General features: G+C 54.3%; 3 protein-coding genes across 4 annotated transcripts in view; all 3 read left to right on the plus strand.

Annotated features, from left to right (window-relative positions):
* rad54b (RAD54 homolog B) lies at positions 1-7798 on the plus strand. The gene is made up of 12 exons (XM_062466336.1): positions 1-230; positions 324-620; positions 730-892; positions 984-1209; positions 1343-1429; positions 1513-1633; positions 1817-1956; positions 5125-5409; positions 6449-6612; positions 6749-7010; positions 7339-7405; positions 7506-7798. Exons 1-12 carry the CDS (start codon positions 116-118, stop codon positions 7796-7798), a joined length of 2220 nt encoding a protein of 739 aa, XP_062322320.1. The 5' UTR covers positions 1-115.
* A 5570-nt stretch (positions 7799-13368) lies between these two features.
* Positions 13369-15651, plus strand: gem (GTP binding protein overexpressed in skeletal muscle). The gene is made up of 4 exons (XM_062466374.1): positions 13369-14000; positions 14161-14237; positions 14348-14552; positions 14863-15651. The coding sequence occupies exons 1-4, from the start codon at positions 13649-13651 to the stop codon at positions 15156-15158; spliced, it is 930 nt and encodes a 309-aa protein (XP_062322358.1). The 5' UTR covers positions 13369-13648; the 3' UTR covers positions 15159-15651.
* Positions 15652-16966: 1315 nt separating this feature from the next.
* Positions 16967-17967, plus strand: part of cdh17 (cadherin 17, LI cadherin (liver-intestine)) — a 12839-nt gene continuing 11838 nt past the window's right edge. Inside the window, exon 1 of one of the 2 annotated variants that reach the window (XM_062466088.1) lies at positions 16967-17079. The gene's annotated coding sequence lies outside the window, so the exon portion shown is untranslated. Of the gene's footprint in view, positions 17100-17967 lie in introns of both variants that reach the window. The other variant, XM_062466089.1, reaches the window with a different exon arrangement.

Below are 17967 nucleotides of genomic sequence, written 5' to 3' on the forward strand. Positions count from 1 at the left end.
GGCTGGCCCCAGGTCCCCCCGGGCTGGCCCCAGGTCCCCCCGGGGCCCAGAGCTCCTGGTGGAGTCGTCTTCGGGGTCTGGCTGCAGCCAGGCAGAGGGGCGGTACTTCAGTGTAATGTGGTGCAAGGCCAGTAAGAAGAAGCACAAGCGCTGGGAGGGCGATGCCGTGCTAGTGACCAGAGGCCGGAGCGCCACGCTCAAGGACATGGAGGGAAAAGACATCGGCAAGGGTGTGACACCTCTCCTCTCTGACTCCTGGCACTCTAGCAGAGAAACACTCATTTCTATGCCCAGTTTAATACACTGTGTATGTGTTTGTGTAGGTAGTGGATACAAGGTGTCGGAGCTGGTCTCTCTGTGTGAGGGGGAGAGTCTGATGGTGGGGGGGAAGGAGGTGGAGATCATGGGGCTGATTTCAGACGAGGACTTTGCCAGAGGGCGCTGTTTCCATGACGTCCAAATCGACAAAGAGGAGCCACAATCAGTCCTGCTCTCTTCTCGAAGACCCGCCTCCAGGCCGTTCTGTCGACCGACGCTATTGGGTGCAGCGCAGATGGGAGGGGCCAGGCAGCCACAGGGGGAGCACACCTGCAGGCCTCGTCACGACCCACTAGCTCCAGGTACGCTTCCACCACAAACCCAGAGCAAAACATAGTGCCTCTGTCTGAATGAATGATTAAACAGTTAGATAGTTTGATCCTGTGTCTGTCTGTCTTTCCCTCTCCCCAGGTGCTCTAGTGATGCCGCGACCCTCAGCCAATCACCAGTGGGCGTGTAACAAGGCGGGCCTCCCTGTGGTGGACGTGGTGGTCGACCCTCACCTGACCGCTCACCTGCGACCCCACCAGAGAGAGGGGCTGCTCTTCCTGTATGAGTGCATCCTGGGGATGAGGTGAGGCCTCAGGACCAAACCTGGCTGGGTAGGAAGTGGTGTTCTTAGAAGGTGGTGATGGTTAACCGTGTGTGTGTGTGTGTGAGAGCAGGGCTGCGGGGCGCTGCGGGGCGATCCTGGCTGATGAGATGGGGCTGGGGAAGACACTGCAGGGCGTGGCCCTGGCCTGGACGCTGCTGAGGCAGGGGCCCTATGGCGGGAGGCCCCTCGCTAAGCGTGTGCTAGTGGTTGCCCCCGGCAGCCTGGTCCAGAACTGGGGGGCTGAGTTTAACAAGTGGCTGGGCCGTGAGAGGATCAGTGTGTTTCCTGTGGACCAGGTGACACACTGCACAATCTCCTGTTCACATGTTCACAGCACAAAATAATGTGCCTTTTCATAATGTTCGAAATAACATGCCTTCTCAGTACTCATCCGTGTGTGTGTGTGTGTGTGCGTGTGTGTGTGTGTAGGACCACAGGGTGGAGCAGTATGTCGCGTCTCCTCTACACAGTGTTCTGGTCATCAGCTATGAGATGCTGCTGCGCTCTGTGGAACAGGTGGGTGCAGCCCGTCATGTTCTTTAACACCAGGAAACACCCCATCCCCCACCCCCGGCTCACGTGTGTGTGCGTGCGTGCAGGTCCAAAAGCTGGACTTTGGGCTGGTGATCTGTGACGAGGGCCACAGGCTGAAGAACAGCAGCATCAAGACTTCTTCAGCTCTCAGTGGCCTCAGCTGTTCACGCAGAGTTATACTGACAGGTACACGTATACACACACACTCACACACACACACACACACACTCTCACACACATACACAATATTCTAAGTCTGATTTTCCAGAATCTCTCTGCTAGGTCAATTTCATAATACAGTTTGATAATTTAGTACAAACCATAAAACTAACCTCAGCTTGCTGGTCTCCGTGGTAACCTTGGTGGCAGGCACCCCTGTGCAGAACGACCTGCAGGAGTTCTACTCCATCATAGAGTTTGTGAACCCGGGGGTCCTGGGGTCTGCTGCTGCGTACAGGAAGGTGTACGAGGAGCCCCTCCTGCGCTCTAGACAGCCCTCCTGTACAGAGGTACGCTGCCCTACTGCGCTCCAGAAAGCCCTCCTGTGCGGAGGTACGCTGCCCTCCTGTACAGAGGTACGCTGCCCTACTGCGCTCCAGAAAGCCCTCCTGTACAGAGGTACGCTGCCCTCCTGTACAGAGGTACGCTGCCCTCCTGTACAGAGGTACGCTGCCCTACTGCGCTCCAGAAAGCCCTCCTGTACAGAGGTACGCTGCCCTCCTGTACAGAGGTACGCTGCCCTACTGCGCTCCAGAAAGCCCTCCTGTACAGAGGTACGCTGCCCTCCTGTACAGAGGTACGCTGCCCTCCTGTGCGGAGGTGCGCTGCCCTCCTGTACAGAGGTACGCTGCCCTCCTGTACAGAGGTACGCTGCCCTCCTGCGCTCCAGAAAGCCCTCCTGTGCGGAGGTGCGCTGCCCTCCTGTGCGGAGGTACGCTGCCCTCCTGTGCGGAGGTACGCTGCCCTCCTGTGCGGAGGTACGCTGCCCTCCTGTGCGGAGGTACGCTGCCCTCCTGTGCGGAGGTACGCTGCCCTCCTGTGCGGAGGTGCGCTGCCCTCCTGTGCGGAGGTGCGCTGCCCTACTGTGCGGAGGTACGCTGCCCTCCTGTGCGGAGGTGCGCTGCCCTACTGTGCGGAGGTACGCTGCCCTCCTGTGCGGAGGTACGCTGCCCTCCTGTGCGGAGGTACGCTGCCCTCCTGTGCGGAGGCACGCTGCCCTCCTGTTGCGGAGGTACGCTGCCCTCCTGTGCGGAGGTACGCTGCCCTCCTGTGCGGAGGTACGCTGCCCTCCTGTATGGAGGTACGCTGCCCTCCTGTGCGGAGGTACGCTGCCCTCCTGTGCGGAGGTACGCTGCCCTCCTGTGCGGAGGTACGCTGCCCTCCTGTGCGGAGGTACGCTGCCCTCCTGTGCGGAGGTACGCTGCCCTCCTGTGCGGAGGTACGCTGCCCTCCTGTGCGGAGGTGCGCTGCCCTACTGTGCGGAGGTACGCTGCCCTCCTGTGCGGAGGTACGCTGCCCTACTGCGCTCCAGAAAGCCCTCCTGTACAGAGGTACGCTGCCCTCCTGTACAGAGGTACGCTGCCCTACTGCGCTCCAGAAAGCCCTCCTGTACAGAGGTACGCTGCCCTCCTGTACAGAGGTACGCTGCCCTCCTGTGCGGAGGTGCGCTGCCCTCCTGTACAGAGGTACGCTGCCCTCCTGTACAGAGGTACGCTGCCCTCCTGCGCTCCAGAAAGCCCTCCTGTGCGGAGGTGCGCTGCCCTCCTGTGCGGAGGTACGCTGCCCTCCTGTGCGGAGGTACGCTGCCCTCCTGTGCGGAGGTACGCTGCCCTCCTGTGCGGAGGTACGCTGCCCTCCTGTGCGGAGGTACGCTGCCCTCCTGTGCGGAGGTGCGCTGCCCTCCTGTGCGGAGGTGCGCTGCCCTACTGTGCGGAGGTACGCTGCCCTCCTGTGCGGAGGTGCGCTGCCCTACTGTGCGGAGGTACGCTGCCCTCCTGTGCGGAGGTACGCTGCCCTCCTGTGCGGAGGTACGCTGCCCTCCTGTGCGGAGGCACGCTGCCCTCCTGTTGCGGAGGTACGCTGCCCTCCTGTGCGGAGGTACGCTGCCCTCCTGTGCGGAGGTACGCTGCCCTCCTGTATGGAGGTACGCTGCCCTCCTGTGCGGAGGTACGCTGCCCTCCTGTGCGGAGGTACGCTGCCCTCCTGTGCGGAGGTACGCTGCCCTCCTGTGCGGAGGTACGCTGCCCTCCTGTGCGGAGGTACGCTGCCCTCCTGTGCGGAGGTACGCTGCCCTCCTGTGCGGAGGTGCGCTGCCCTACTGTGCGGAGGTACGCTGCCCTCCTGTGCGGAGGTGCGCTGCCCTCCTGTGCGGAGGTGCGCTGCCCTACTGTGCGGAGGTACGCTGCCCTCCTGTGCGGAGGTACGCTGCCCTCCTGTGCGGAGGTACGCTGCCCTCCTGTGCGGAGGTACGCTGCCCTCCTGTACAGAGGTACGCTGCCCTCCTGTGCGGAGGTGCGCTGCCCTCCTGTACAGAGGTACGCTGCCCTCCTGTACAGAGGTACGCTGCCCTCCTGCGCTCCAGAAAGCCCTCCTGTGCGGAGGTGCGCTGCCCTCCTGTGCGGAGGTACGCTGCCCTCCTGTGCGGAGGTACGCTGCCCTCCTGTGCGGAGGTACGCTGCCCTCCTGTGCGGAGGTACGCTGCCCTCCTGTGCGGAGGTACGCTGCCCTCCTGTGCGGAGGTGCGCTGCCCTCCTGTGCGGAGGTGCGCTGCCCTACTGTGCGGAGGTACGCTGCCCTCCTGTGCGGAGGTGCGCTGCCCTACTGTGCGGAGGTACGCTGCCCTCCTGTGCGGAGGTACGCTGCCCTCCTGTGCGGAGGTACGCTGCCCTCCTGTGCGGAGGCACGCTGCCCTCCTGTTGCGGAGGTACGCTGCCCTCCTGTGCGGAGGTACGCTGCCCTCCTGTGCGGAGGTACGCTGCCCTCCTGTATGGAGGTACGCTGCCCTCCTGTGCGGAGGTACGCTGCCCTCCTGTGCGGAGGTACGCTGCCCTCCTGTGCGGAGGTACGCTGCCCTCCTGTGCGGAGGTACGCTGCCCTCCTGTGCGGAGGTACGCTGCCCTCCTGTGCGGAGGTACGCTGCCCTCCTGTGCGGAGGTGCGCTGCCCTACTGTGCGGAGGTACGCTGCCCTCCTGTGCGGAGGTGCGCTGCCCTCCTGTGCGGAGGTGCGCTGCCCTACTGTGCGGAGGTACGCTGCCCTCCTGTGCGGAGGTACGCTGCCCTCCTGTGCGGAGGTACGCTGCCCTCCTGTGCGGAGGTGCGCTGCCCTCCTGTGCGGAGGTACGCTGCCCTCCTGTGCGGAGGTGCGCTGCCCTCCTGTGCGGAGGTGCGCTGCCCTACTGTGCGGAGGTGCGCTGCCCTCCTGTGCGGAGGTGCGCTGCCCTACTGTGCGGAGGTACGCTGCCCTCCTGTGCGGAGGTACGCTGCCCTCCTGTGCGGAGGTACGCTGCCCTCCTGTGCGGAGGTACGCTGCCCTCCTGTGCGGAGGTACGCTGCCCTCCTGTGCGGAGGTACGCTGCCCTACTGTGCGGAGGTACGCTGCCCTACTGTCTGCACCACAGAAACACCTGTCTGGCTTCACTACGTTCAGGTAGAGAAGTGCTCTGCTGTGTGCCTGCAGGAGGAGAGGGTGTTGGGAGAGGAGCGGGCGTCCGAGCTCTCACGTCTGACTAGCTTGTTCATTCTGAGACGGACCCAGGAGATCATCAACCGCTACCTGCCCCCGCGATCTGATTGGACGTTGTTCTGTGGCCCCGCCCCCCTGCAAAGGGAGCTGTACCAGACTCTCTCCCAGCGCGTGTTCCGCACCTGCCTGCAGGGGGCGATGAGCACAACACACCTGGCCTGCATCACCGCCCTGAAGAAGCTCTGCAACCACCCAGGACTGCTGTACTCCACTGTGAAGGTACACACACACACTTGAGAGGAGAATGAGAGCCTCCCTGGACTGGACTAGCTGTTCTGTCAGATTAGCTGTTCTGTCAGATTAGCTGTTCTGTCAGATTAGCTGTTCTGTCAGATTAGCTGTTCTGTCAGATTAGCTGTTCTGTCAGATTAGCTGTTCGGTCCAGTTATTTTGCACCCAGATGTGAGGGATTACAGTGCATGTTTAGTGTGTGTGTGATCCAGGAGAGTGTGTGTGTGATCCAGGAGAGTGTGTGTGTGATCCAGGAGAGTGTGTGTTATCCAGGAGAGTGTGTGTGTGATCCAGGAGAGTGTGTGTGTGATCCAGGAGAGTGTGTGTGTGATCCAGGAGAGTGTGTGTGTGATCCAGGAGAGTGTGTGTGTGATCCAGGAGAGTGTGTGTGTGATCCAGGAGAGTGTGTGTGTGATCCAGGAGAGTGTGTGTGTGATCCAGGAGAGTGTGTGTGTGATCCAGGAGAGTGTGTGTGTGATCCAGGAGAGTGTGTGTGTGATCCAGGAGAGTGTGTGTGTGATCCAGGAGAGTGTGTGTGTGATCCAGGAGAGTGTGTGTGTGATCCAGGAGAGAGTGTGTGTGATCCAGGAGAGTGTGTGTGTGATCCAGGAGAGTGTGTGTGTGATCCAGGAGAGTGTGTGTGTGATCCAGGAGAGTGTGTGTGTGATCCAGGAGAGTGTGTGTGTGATCCAGGAGAGTGTGTGTGTGATCCAGGAGAGTGTGTGTGTGATCCAGGAGAGTGTGTGTGTGATCCAGGAGAGTGTGTGTGTGATCCAGGAGAGTGTGTGTGTGATCCAGGAGAGTGTGTGTGTGATCCAGGAGAGTGTGTGTGTGATCCAGGAGAGTGTGTGTGATCCAGGAGAGTGTGTGTGTGATCCAGGAGAGTGTGTGTGTGATCCAGGAGAGTGTGTGTGTGATCCAGGAGAGTGTGTGTGTGATCCAGGAGTGTGTGTGTGTGATCCAGGAGAGTGTGTGTGTGATCCAGGAGAGTGTGTGTGTGATCCAGGAGAGTGTGTGTGTGATCCAGGACAGGACTGAAAGTGGTTCGGTGGAGAGCTCTCTGTATGAGGGGCTGCTGCATGCCTTCCCAGAGAACTTCTCCTCAGCAGGGTTCAGGAGTGCTGACTCAGGGAAGCTGCTAGTGCTGTCAGACCTGCTGGCTGCTGTCAGATACCTCAGCCCTTCAGACAGGTGAGTCTGCCTGCCTGCCTGCCTGTCTGCCTGCCTGCCTGCCTGTCTGTCTGTCTGTCTGTCTGCCTTCCTGTCTTTCTGCCTGGGTACTTAATACTTGCTTGTTTTTCTTTTCTGTGTGTGTGTGTGTTTGCAGGGTTGTCCTGGTCTCTAACTACACGCAGACTCTGGATCTTCTCCAGGACCTGTGTGTCCACCTGAGCTACACCTTCTGCCGTCTAGACGGACACACTCCCACCATGCAGAGGCAGCGGCTGGTCGACAGCTTCAACAGCCCCCACTCCAAGACCTTCATCTTCCTGTTGAGCTCCAAAGCAGGGGGGTTGGGGCTCAACCTGGTGGGTGCCTCCCACCTGGTCCTGTATGACATCGACTGGAACCCTGCGAACGACATCCAGGTTAGACACAACCAAGTGTGTGCTCTCCTCCACCAGGGGGCAGTGTGTGCTCTCCTCCACCAGGGGGCAGTGTGTGCTCTCCTCCACCAGGGGGCAGTGTGTGCTCTCCTCCACCAGGGGGCAGTGTGTGCTCTCCTCCACCAGGGGGCAGTGTGTGCTCTCCTCCACCAGGGGGCAGTGTGTGCTGTGTGTTCAGTCAGGTGGTAGACCATGTGTGATGTGTGTTCAGTCAGGTGGTAGACCATGTGTGATGTGTGTTCAGTCAGGTGGTAGACCATGTGTGATGTGTGTTCAGTCAGGTGGTAGACCATGTGTGATGTGTGTTCAGGCTATGGCCCGCGTGTGGAGAGATGGTCAGAAAAAGACTGTGCACACCTATCGTCTGCTCACTGCTGGTTAGTACACATATACACACACACACACCCACACACACCACTTTCACGCATCAAGGTTGGTAACATTACATGTCTCGGTCTGATTGTGTGTGTGTGTCAGGCACCATTGAGGAGCGTATCTTCCAGAGGCAGGTGTCCAAGCAGGGCCTCTCTGGGACAGTGGTGGACCTGGGGAAAGGGGCGGAGCACACCAGCTTCTCCTCCAATGAGCTTCGAGATCTTTTCAGTTTTACGGACACGCCCTCTCTCACTCACGAGCTGCTGGACTGCAGGTGTAATATGGACGGCTCGTCCCACGGTACGGAACACCCACACACCACCTCTAGAAACATTTCATATTTGTGTATTCATCAGTTATCTGCTTTCAGTGCCGGAGGAGGAGCCAGGAAGTGACAGGCCTTGCCAACTGGGTCGCCAAGGTGACCGTGGGGGCGTGGGCCAGAAGCATCTGAGCATGTCTGAGCTGATGCAGTGGAGACACTTCTCTGGAAACACACACACCTTTACAGATCCCTACCTGGAGCAGGCTCGCAACCACATCTCGTTCGCCTTCCAGTCTACCGTCTCTCACACACCTCACTGACACACACACACACTCACAGAGTAACAAACACGTTATGGGAAAATTATATGGTTGACATATGAATGATATTGTATGTAAACAGCCTTGACCTCAGATTGCCCACCAGAGAACACAACTTTGACTGGAACCTGACAGCTGAAACACACATCCTTCACTTCTCATGGGACCTGAGGCAAACACCACACGCTGGGTTTTGATGATGTGTTTAGGTTTGATCAACAGTAGGCTTTCATTTGTGTCTAAATCTTTCATAATAAATTGAGGAAGCTGCAGTAATGTGTGTTATGTAGTGTTAATGTTAGCAATGGACAAACATCCATCCATCATCTGCCGCTTTTCCGGGGGTCGGGTCGCGGGGGCAGCAACCTAAGCAGGGAGGCCCAGACTTCCCTCTCCCTGGCCACTTCCACCAGCTCTTTCTGGGGGACCCCGAGCAATCCCACACCAGCCGAGAGACATAGTCCCTCCAGCGTGTCCTGGGTCTTCCCCGGGGCCTCTTCCCAGTGGGACGTGCCCAGAACACCTCACCAGGGAGGCGTCCAGGATGCATCCTTATCAGATGCCCAAGCCACCTCAACTGGCCCCTCTCTGAACAAACATCCTCTTGTAAATAATTGTGGGTTAATGTAGTATGGGTATGGGTTCATGTTTAATATTCATCTTAAACTTCACATTAGATTAGCTATGCTGCAGTGTGTCTATAAAAATGTACACGTTTAAACATTTGTGATGGATGGAGGGCGAGAGAGATGGAGGCAGAAAGCATGTTAGGGACGTGACGTCCCCGGTCTGTCTCCAGTAATACCGGCCGTGTTTCAGACAATGAAGTTATATTCCTAAAATATGTTTTTTCCCCAGGTGGCATGGGAAGAATGTTTCTACAAGCCTCCACTAACCCTTAGGTCACTAACACTAACACTCAATAACCTGTACTCAGAGGCCTCCGCTGCCAGCCTGTGGGGATGTGAGGATGTGGTGGGATGTGAGGATGTGGGGGGATGTGAGGATGTGGTGGGATGTGAGGATGTGGGGGGCTGTGAGGATGTGGGGGGCTGTGGGGATGTGGTGGGATGTGAGGATGTGGGGGGCTGTGGGGATGTGGGGGGCTGTGAGGATGTGGGGGGCTGTGAGGATGTGGTGGGATGTGGGGATGTGGGGGGCTGTGGGGATGTGGGGGGCTGTGAGGATGTGGGGGGCTGTGGGGGGCTGGGGGGATGTGAGGATGTGGGGGGATGTGGGAATGTGGGGGGATGTGAGGATGTGGGGGGATGTGGGAATGTGGGGGGATGTGAGGATGTGGTGGGCTGTGGGGATGTGATGATGTGGGGGGCTGTGAGGATGTGGGGGGCTTTGGGGATGTGGGGGGCTGTGTGTGTGTGGGGATGTGGTGGGCTGTGGGGGTGTGGTGGGCTGTGTGTGTGTGAGGATGTGGTGGGCTGTGGGGATGTGATGGGCTGTGTGTGTGTGAGGATGTGGTGGGCTGTGTGTGTGTGAGGATGTGGTGGGCTGTGGGGATGTGGTGGGCTGTGTGTGTGTGAGGATGCGGTGGGCTGTGGGGATGTGGTGGGCTGTGTGTGTGTGAGGATGTGGTGGGCTGTGAGGATGTGGTGGGCTGTGTGTGTGTGAGGATGTGGTGGGCTGTGGGGATGTGGTGGGCTGTGTGTGTGGGGATGTGGTGGGCTGTGGGGATGTGGTCGGCTGTGGGGATGTGGTGGGCTGTGTGTGTGTGAGGATGTGGTGGGCTGTGGGGATGTGGTGGGCTGTGTGTGTGAGGATGTGGTGGGCTGTGGGGATGTGGTGGGCTGTGGGGATGTGGTGGGCTGTGTGTGTGAGGATGTGGTGGGCTGTGAGGATGTGGTGGGCTGTGGGGATGTGGTGGGCTGTGGGGATGTGGTGGGCTGTGGGGATGTGGTGGGCTGTGGGGATGTGGGGATGTGGTGGGCTGTGGGGATGTGGTGGGCTGTGGGGATGTGGTGGGCTGTGGGGATGTGGTGGGCTGTGGGGATGTGGTGGGCTGTGGGGATGTGGTGGGCTGTGGGGATGTGGTGGGCTGTGTGCCTGCTAACCCCCAGAGGACCAAGCTGCTGCGTGGGAGTTATGGATGAGGTGTGTGTGTCCAGGTTTCACTGCTGAATTCATGTGTGTGCCAAATGAGTGGCAGATTGAATGGACTCCGACATGTCATGTCATTACACAAACAGTTCTGTTTTTTGTGACCATGACCACTCATGCTGATGATTGTTAGCCAGGAGTGTTGTGTAATTACTTGGTTTCCAGGCTGTTCAGTGTTAGCAGTGTGTGTGTCAGTTGGCTGTGCTGAACATTAGTCAGTCAGTAGATGATCTGAGTCAGAGTTGTGGTGTACAGAAGAAGATCCAGGGGAAAATCTTGGCTTGTGACTCGACGCCTGGGCTCTGTCACGTGGTCTGATGAATTACCCAAACAACACAAGCAATCGTCTCTAGGCAACGCTGCTGTAGGCTCCTCCCCTCGCCTGACAGGCAGCACCTTGAACCGTACAGAGGGACACCTCTGACAACAGCCGTTAGAACAAATTGGAAGGTCACAAATGTCTTGTCTCTTCAGCCACAATGCTCCTGTATGTTCAATCCTCTTTCCCAACTCTGCCCTCTGGCTGCTGCTGTAAAAGAGCCCAATGCCGGTAGACTGAAAGAATGTTCTGTAGCAGTGATGGTGGAGCAGGAGGAAGAGTGAAGGGATGAATGACTGGGAGTTTATCCCCAGCACAGCCTGGTTCTCTGCGAGGAAGAATGGTGAAACCAGACTGTTTACCAGACTGGAGGGATTGACCCTGCAGCCATTGTAACATTACTTTCCATTCCATAGAAACGGATAAACCTTAAACCATGGACGAGAAGCTTTCCATGCATGTCCCAAGATTAAAAGAGCACTGTGTGTCCCATCCATATGGGGCCTGTTCACAGAGGATGTGTAATAGAGCAGATGCACCATGTTGTGTGACTCTGTTTCTTCTCCCCCATCAGGGTGCGTCATTACTGGGAGAGGGAGGTGGGACTGATGGGGCACTAGAGGTCTAGGAGATGCTGATCCACCAACGGGTGACAGGTTGTTTTGGATCCAATCGTACATCTGAGCTCAGTTTGCCTCGCTCTCAACCACTCTCCAGGAACAAAAAACACTCACCCCATTAACCTGTTAATCCATCTCCCTTTCGCTCTCTGTTAATCTCTCTCTTTCTCTCTCTGTCCCTCATTTTCCTTGCCCTGTTTATCCTCCAGGCTGTTAAGTGGCACAGTGGGAGAAGAGAAAGAGACTGTTTTGCATGTCTAATCTTCTTGTCTCACACCTTAGGAGCTGAAAGAAAATCCTCTAGTTGGTTCTGTTCCAACCCTACCTTCCTCTTCCTCACTTGAGTCCTTCCCTCAGCCTCTAACCTCACCCTGTCTTTAGCTTCACTACACCCTCCATCAGCCTCATCCTTCCTCAGCCTCACCTTGACCCTGCCTCCGCTCCAGCCTCTAACCCTGCCTCCACTCCAGCCTCTAACACTCCTCTCCAACTCTGATCCTAAGCATCTAACCTTGGAGCCTCTAACCTCGGCTCTCGCTCTCACGCCCAGCCTGAGCCTTGGGCTGCTGTCCAGCCTCATGACGCCTGTCCTGGTTAGTCAGTACAGACCTGGGGCCGTCACTCTCCTGGCTCACTGCAGGAGAGTGCTCATTGGTACCAGACCAGAGCTAGGGGATGTAGGAATACCAGTGAGGTGTTGTGCAATTGTGCCAGTGTTTGTGTGTGAGAGGAGAGAAGCTGCTATGAGACATCTGACTCTAAAATATGATGCAGTTTTACTCATTTTGAATCTCAACATCCAGCTCCACCTGGCTCCAGCACTTAACAGAGATTTGATGTATCTCTATCATCTGTACTGCAGATCAGATCAGACCAGGCCTCTAATGCATAGCAGCAGCTCTGACATCAGGACCCGATATAGCTGCCTCCTCGTAATCCTGAAAAAAAAAGATTAATGACAAGCATAATCCTGCTATTACGATAATAACTAACTCTTATTTCCATCCCTCGCTCACACATAGTCACAGTATTTCTGCTTCATGTGGATCAACGCTGTTATTAGGTTTAAAGAGCAGCAGGGTGACAAAAGGGTTCTATGGGAGTGTGTGAATTCTTAGAAGCTTCATTGACAAAAACAACTATTTCAAAAGTCCTCCCTGGTTGCTGAAAGCATGCCATGTCAGCGTGGTATTGAAAGGATAAATATACAATAGCTGCTCAACATGTGTGACAACTTGTTTTAAATGTAATGATAAGCTTGTATACAAGCTTGCCTTGTATTCCTGCCTGGTTCAGAGTAGCCGATCTCTCTACTTGAGTTTGTAGTCTTCTTAAAATGGTTTAGTTCCTGTAGAAACTGGATTCTGGTTTCCACTAAACCATCAGACATACCAGCAGCCTGTCCACTCATCCGCCAAATGATTATTCTGTTCAGCATCTGACTGCTGGCAAATCTTTAACCTGTTTCCCCTTCAGGTTCAGTGTCTCTGACCACATGCCAGTGTGTGTGTCTTAAGGGGCTCTGTTAATATTTATGCACTACAGGAAACACATCTCAATACACCGTCCAGCCAGCCTCTGTCCCTGGGTGACACTCAGGAGTCTCACCCTGGTACTAAAACAGCACTCTGGATATTAGGATTAGAGATTAATCTACTGTACGTGCTGTTCAGCAACAGGTAGTGATCTCAACTATATTCCTCATTGCCTGAAACATTAGATCTCAGCAGGATTACTGAGTCAATCTAATGGCAACACCTTCCTGGCGGTGTGTGGGTGTGTATATAGTACAGTACTGTAGAGTATGTCTGGTGTGTTTGCGTCTCAGTTGGGTTGTGGTAAACACGGGTCCAGTTTGTGCTGTTGGTAGGCCGACAACTCATTCACTGTCTATATGCGTCATTCAGAGATGAAGTTGGAGAGACGTAAACATTGGCAGCATTACAAACATCCTTAAGTGGAAATATATTATCATCAGCACCAACAACAGTACTGCTACACCGTGCCGTCTGTCCGTGGTGTATCCGCGCTTTGGTCTCCCGCAGCGGCTCTGTACCGAGCGGACTAAACGCAGTGGACTCCTGCCATTTAAATATATGACACTCTAAACCTGGCTTTTGTCAACCGTTCTAAACAGTGGGAGGATAAAAACCAACCTCCCCTTGTGAACTATAGTCTGTCGATACTCCTCGAGCCTCCCTCCTCGTGCGAGATGACAATCCATGCCACCACCGGGCCCAGTTGAGCGAGGGCTGAGGAGGAAGGGGGCCGGATTGGACTGGAGGGCCGAGTGACGTCAAGGAAACTCTCTCGCTCTGAAACCGTCTTTATTTAAAGCGCGCGGGGGAAAGCTCATTAGAACATTACACTGAGACTGACTTAACGTTGGATTACCCGGACTCGCCCTGCCCGAGGCATCAACAACCGGACAGCTCATCTGATTCGGTCCGTCGAGAACGCTTCACTCCACCGGACAACCTGCAGCTCCTCACATCTGCAGTAGCAACATTTTGGGGATTCCCAAATATTGACCATATCAAATTAATATTCCTACTGGATTTCGAATCAACAATTTATAGTTTCTATAAAGTTTTCAAAATTTGATCAACATGCTTGGAAACATGCGTCGGCACAGTCTACGTTTGCAGCACGAGCTTCACCGGTGGAGCATCTGCGACACCGGCAGCCACCTGCTGTCTGACAGCATGACGCGGGTCCCGTCCTGCATCTCGCGCTCCAAGTCATACATGAGCTCTGCTGGGGAGTCGAACGGAAGCCGCGAGAGCTGGTCGTCTAACGAGTCTGTGGTCTCTACCGATTCGGTGTGTGATGTCGAGAGCAGCAAGGGCCAGTTCCGCGTGGTGCTTCTAGGAGCCAACGGAGTCGGGAAAACTGCTCTCGCCAGCATTTTCGCGGGCGCAGCGGACAGCATGGATAGCGATGACTGCGAACTGTACGCAGGTGAGAAACCTAGATGTAACTACCTTGATAGTTTCCTTTTTGTGTGAAAGAGTTCAACTTTTGCTTGTAATTTCATCATCTGACTCAATATGAACAAGGCGGTGTAACGTAAATGCCGACGAATATGAATTTGCATTCCCTCATACTCTTGCTCTTTCAGACAAAGTGTGTGAGCAGGTTCTTACCGTGGATGGAGAGACTGTAACGTTCACTCTGGTGGATACATGGGATGGAGAAGTAAGCATTGTCCATAACAAACTATTAAACCGCTGTGTCTACATTGCAAAAGACATATACACCCACCACCAAAGCACAAGGGCCGTTTCAGAGTGTTTGCTGTGTTACAGGATGAAGGTGGCTGGGCTCAGGAACAGTGTATGCTGACAGGTGACGCCTTCCTCCTGGTCTACTCTATAACTGACCGGGCCTCCTTCCTGCGAGCCTCAGAGCTGCGTATATCCCTCCGCTGTCTGCGCCCAGCGCACCACACACCAATCATCCTGGTGGGGAACAAATGTGACCTGGTCCGCAGCAGAGAGGTGTCTGTCAGTGGTGAGTGACACGTGTTTTGTTGTGAGATGTAGAACTATTTGTGTGTGCCAACTGATTTCTGACTGGTGTGTATCTACTTCTAACGGTGTGTGATGGGTGGGGGTGTGATGGGTGGGTGTGTGATGGGTGGGGGTGTGATGGGTGGGTGTGTAGGCTATTGTATGTTTGGTTGTCAGGAGTTCCGACAAAGTTAGATGTGTTCCTCTGAACCCGGTGTGTGTGCTGCTCTCTGACTGGGTTCTGTGCTGTGTTCCTCTGAACCAGGTGTGTGTGTGCTGCTCTCTGACTGGGTTCTGTTCTGTGTTCCCAGAGGGCCGTGCGTGTGCTGCTGTTTTTGACTGCAAGTTCATCGAGACTTCGGCTGCCATGGAGCACAACGTGTGGGACGCCTTCCATGGCATCGTCAGGCAGCTGCGTCTCCGCCGCGACACCAAGGAGGCCAACGAGCGCCGCAGACACACTCACATTCACACTCACACACACGCACAGCACCAGAGCATGCCCAGGAAGGCCAAGCGCTTCCTGGACAAGATGGTGGCCAAAAACAACTCCAACGTGGCGTTCCGGCTCAAGTCTAAATCCTGCCACGATCTCTCTGTGCTCTAGGACCCAGAAGACACCTGTACCCTGGTCCATGCCCGCCTCTACACCACAGTCTACATTAGACTGATCCGTCTGAACTCAACTGTTATCCCAGTCGCCAGCCTCTGTGATGGACTGGAAAATCAGCCAATGGACGTATTCGCCTTGTCTGACAGACAGATCTGTGGAGAGTAATGACGCTTTGAAAGTTTGAGAGACAAACTAACGAGAGACTCTGAAAGAGAGAGCAGTTTAGAGGAGCAAGATGATGTCAGATGTTTGAGAAAGACAGCAATCCCCTCCCGCTCTCTCCTTCCTGCCTTTTGTCTCTCCTCTTTCTCATCCTTCGTTTGTGCGCCCTACCAAGTGCCAAGGTTACCCCAGCAACAGTAAGCCTACACCAATGAAACGTTGTTACTGTTATTTTCTAATCAGCGTCTGTATTGAGCTGGTCAACACTGTGTTGTCTGATTTGTGAGCACTGTCTATTGAATTAGTGAATAAAAAACATTCCTAAACGTGACCTCTTTCTGTTGTGTGTGGTTCACTTTAGACCCAGTCACAAACCAAACACCACAGAACTGAATACAATACACGATGAATATAATACATGATTATGTTCAAGTTACTTACTGACCCGGTAAACAATAAAGATAGAGACAATGGTCTTGTTATACACACCAAGCAGTATACACACCAAGCAGTATACACACCAAGCAGTTACGGAATATAACCTTTAGACCATAAAACCAAAATGGAGGAACAACCTCCATGGAGGTGTGTTTGAGAGTGAGTGTGCGTGTGTGTGTGTTAGTGAGTGTGTGTGTGTGTGTGTTTTTCTTATCTCAGTGTGATAGAAAGACACTCCTGATCTCCAGAGTTTGAGTTCCTCCACCAGGCGTGAGGATCAGAGCAGGATGTGACACAATAAGGAGATTTACTCCTTGCTTCAGCATTGTACTTTCCCTCATTGTAATTTTGCACTTTCCGATCTCAAGGATTAAACAATTCAGAAAGTAAATGGACATTTCCTACTTATAAAAGGGGTTTGAATTTTGTACATACATGACAACACAGAATCTAATGTTGTTTACTTCCTCACTGTGGCCCCGGGCCTGTTCGTATGTTTGGAATATTTCCCTGCTGTTAGCTCCTTTCTAAGAGGTCTCTAGGAGCACTTCAGGGTAATCCTATCTTTGTTTAGATGAGAGAGAGGAATATCATAGTACAGTACTATACAGTGACTCTGCATCCCTGGTCTGTGTGTGTTCAGTTACACCTAGCAGTGGAACAGCCGAGACAGGAAGCAGTTCAAAGGTCAAAGTCTGATAAAAACCCTTCCGGTCAGGATCAGTCCTTCTGAGGAAATCCAGTCACTTCTCCTTCAGAAGGTCCAGCTGAAGCCCAGGTCTGTAACTGATGAAGGTGACCAGGCTAGTTCAACAACCAGTTATGGGTTTAATCCCACAAATCTGCCCACACACACTGCTAAAGGATAGGCAATCTTGAGGTAATCAAATTGGGATTAACTGAACACTGAAACTTCCCCACAATGTACGAGTACAAAACATACATCAGCTTCCTGTCTGACTTTTCTGTATCAAGTCAATATATTAATTTATTGTATCCTTGGTACTCTACCCTCCCTGCCTGTCTCTCCCCTGGTTGCCGTCCTGATTGGCTGAGCTAATCAATGGGGAGGGATGATTGGACAATCATTAGGTCCAATAAAACCTAGCAGGTTAGGCCTGGTTAACGTTTCACTAACCGGATGGGGCTGCGGGGATACACTACAGCCCAAAGAGAGACACAGAACTTCTCCTGCCAGGTACGTCTCTCTCTCTCGCTGCCTTTGCTAAGTGAGTTTCTCAGAGTCCTCCAGGGCTGAAGGGCTGGATCGTGTTGCCAGAAGAAGTATACTGAGGGGGCTGCAAGTTGTTGGACTGTACGTAACATGTGTGCTTGGTAATGTATGCTTCTCCTTGGGTGTGGGTTATGATCTTGACTTGACTTTGGTTGGGCCTGCGTCTCAGGTGTTCCCTTGTACTGTGTGTGTGTGTGTGGGTATCGAGGTTTGTCTTTGTAACGCTCACATCAGGCAGTTCCTGTGAGAGATCCTGTGTTGGAGCTGGTCTCAGCAACAATGGAATCTTGACAAAGCAGAGGTCATTCTGTTTGAAGCTGTCAGGAGAGGCCTGTCGCAGCCTAATTTGCAGACCAGCACAGGACAAAGTCTGCTCATCTGAAGGACTTACTTCCATCCAGATTGGGAAATAATGATTATTGTTCATTAAGGAACTCTGTATAGTAGCGAGATTTCAGCATGTCTTGCCACGCCTTGATTTCATGTCATCCATCTTGGGTTATTTTCAGATCTTCTTTTGTTTTCTTCAATGGTCAGCTGGTTTGCTGTCTGCCAACCATGTGTGTGTGTCAATAGGTTGTATCTCTGTGCTGTTATGTGTCTGTCAGTCTGCAGAGATGGTCTCTCACAGAGACGGCAGGGGAGAGATGTAGAGAGACCCTGGTAGAGTACGGGCGTGTGAAGGTTACAGAGAAGGTGGGTTACAGAGAAGGTGGTTGTAGCTTCAGGGTCAAACAAAAGTTGCAGAGTGTGAGGTGAGGAACATGACAGACAGACAAGGTGAAGTGTGTTTGTGACACCCAATCAGAGGTCGCCATGGCAGACTGCTCAATGTCACCTTCAGTCTCTCTGTGCAATCCTGTCATGTTCCCGTGTTCCAAAGGAGTTACACACACACACACACACAGTGATGATGAATGTCTGTAGGACACTGATCAGGTCTGTGAACCGAACGTTGTATTGAATTTC

The sequence above is a fragment of the Osmerus eperlanus genome, chromosome 7, assembly GCF_963692335.1.
Source record: "Osmerus eperlanus chromosome 7, fOsmEpe2.1, whole genome shotgun sequence".
Lineage (NCBI taxonomy): Eukaryota > Metazoa > Chordata > Actinopteri > Osmeriformes > Osmeridae > Osmerus > Osmerus eperlanus.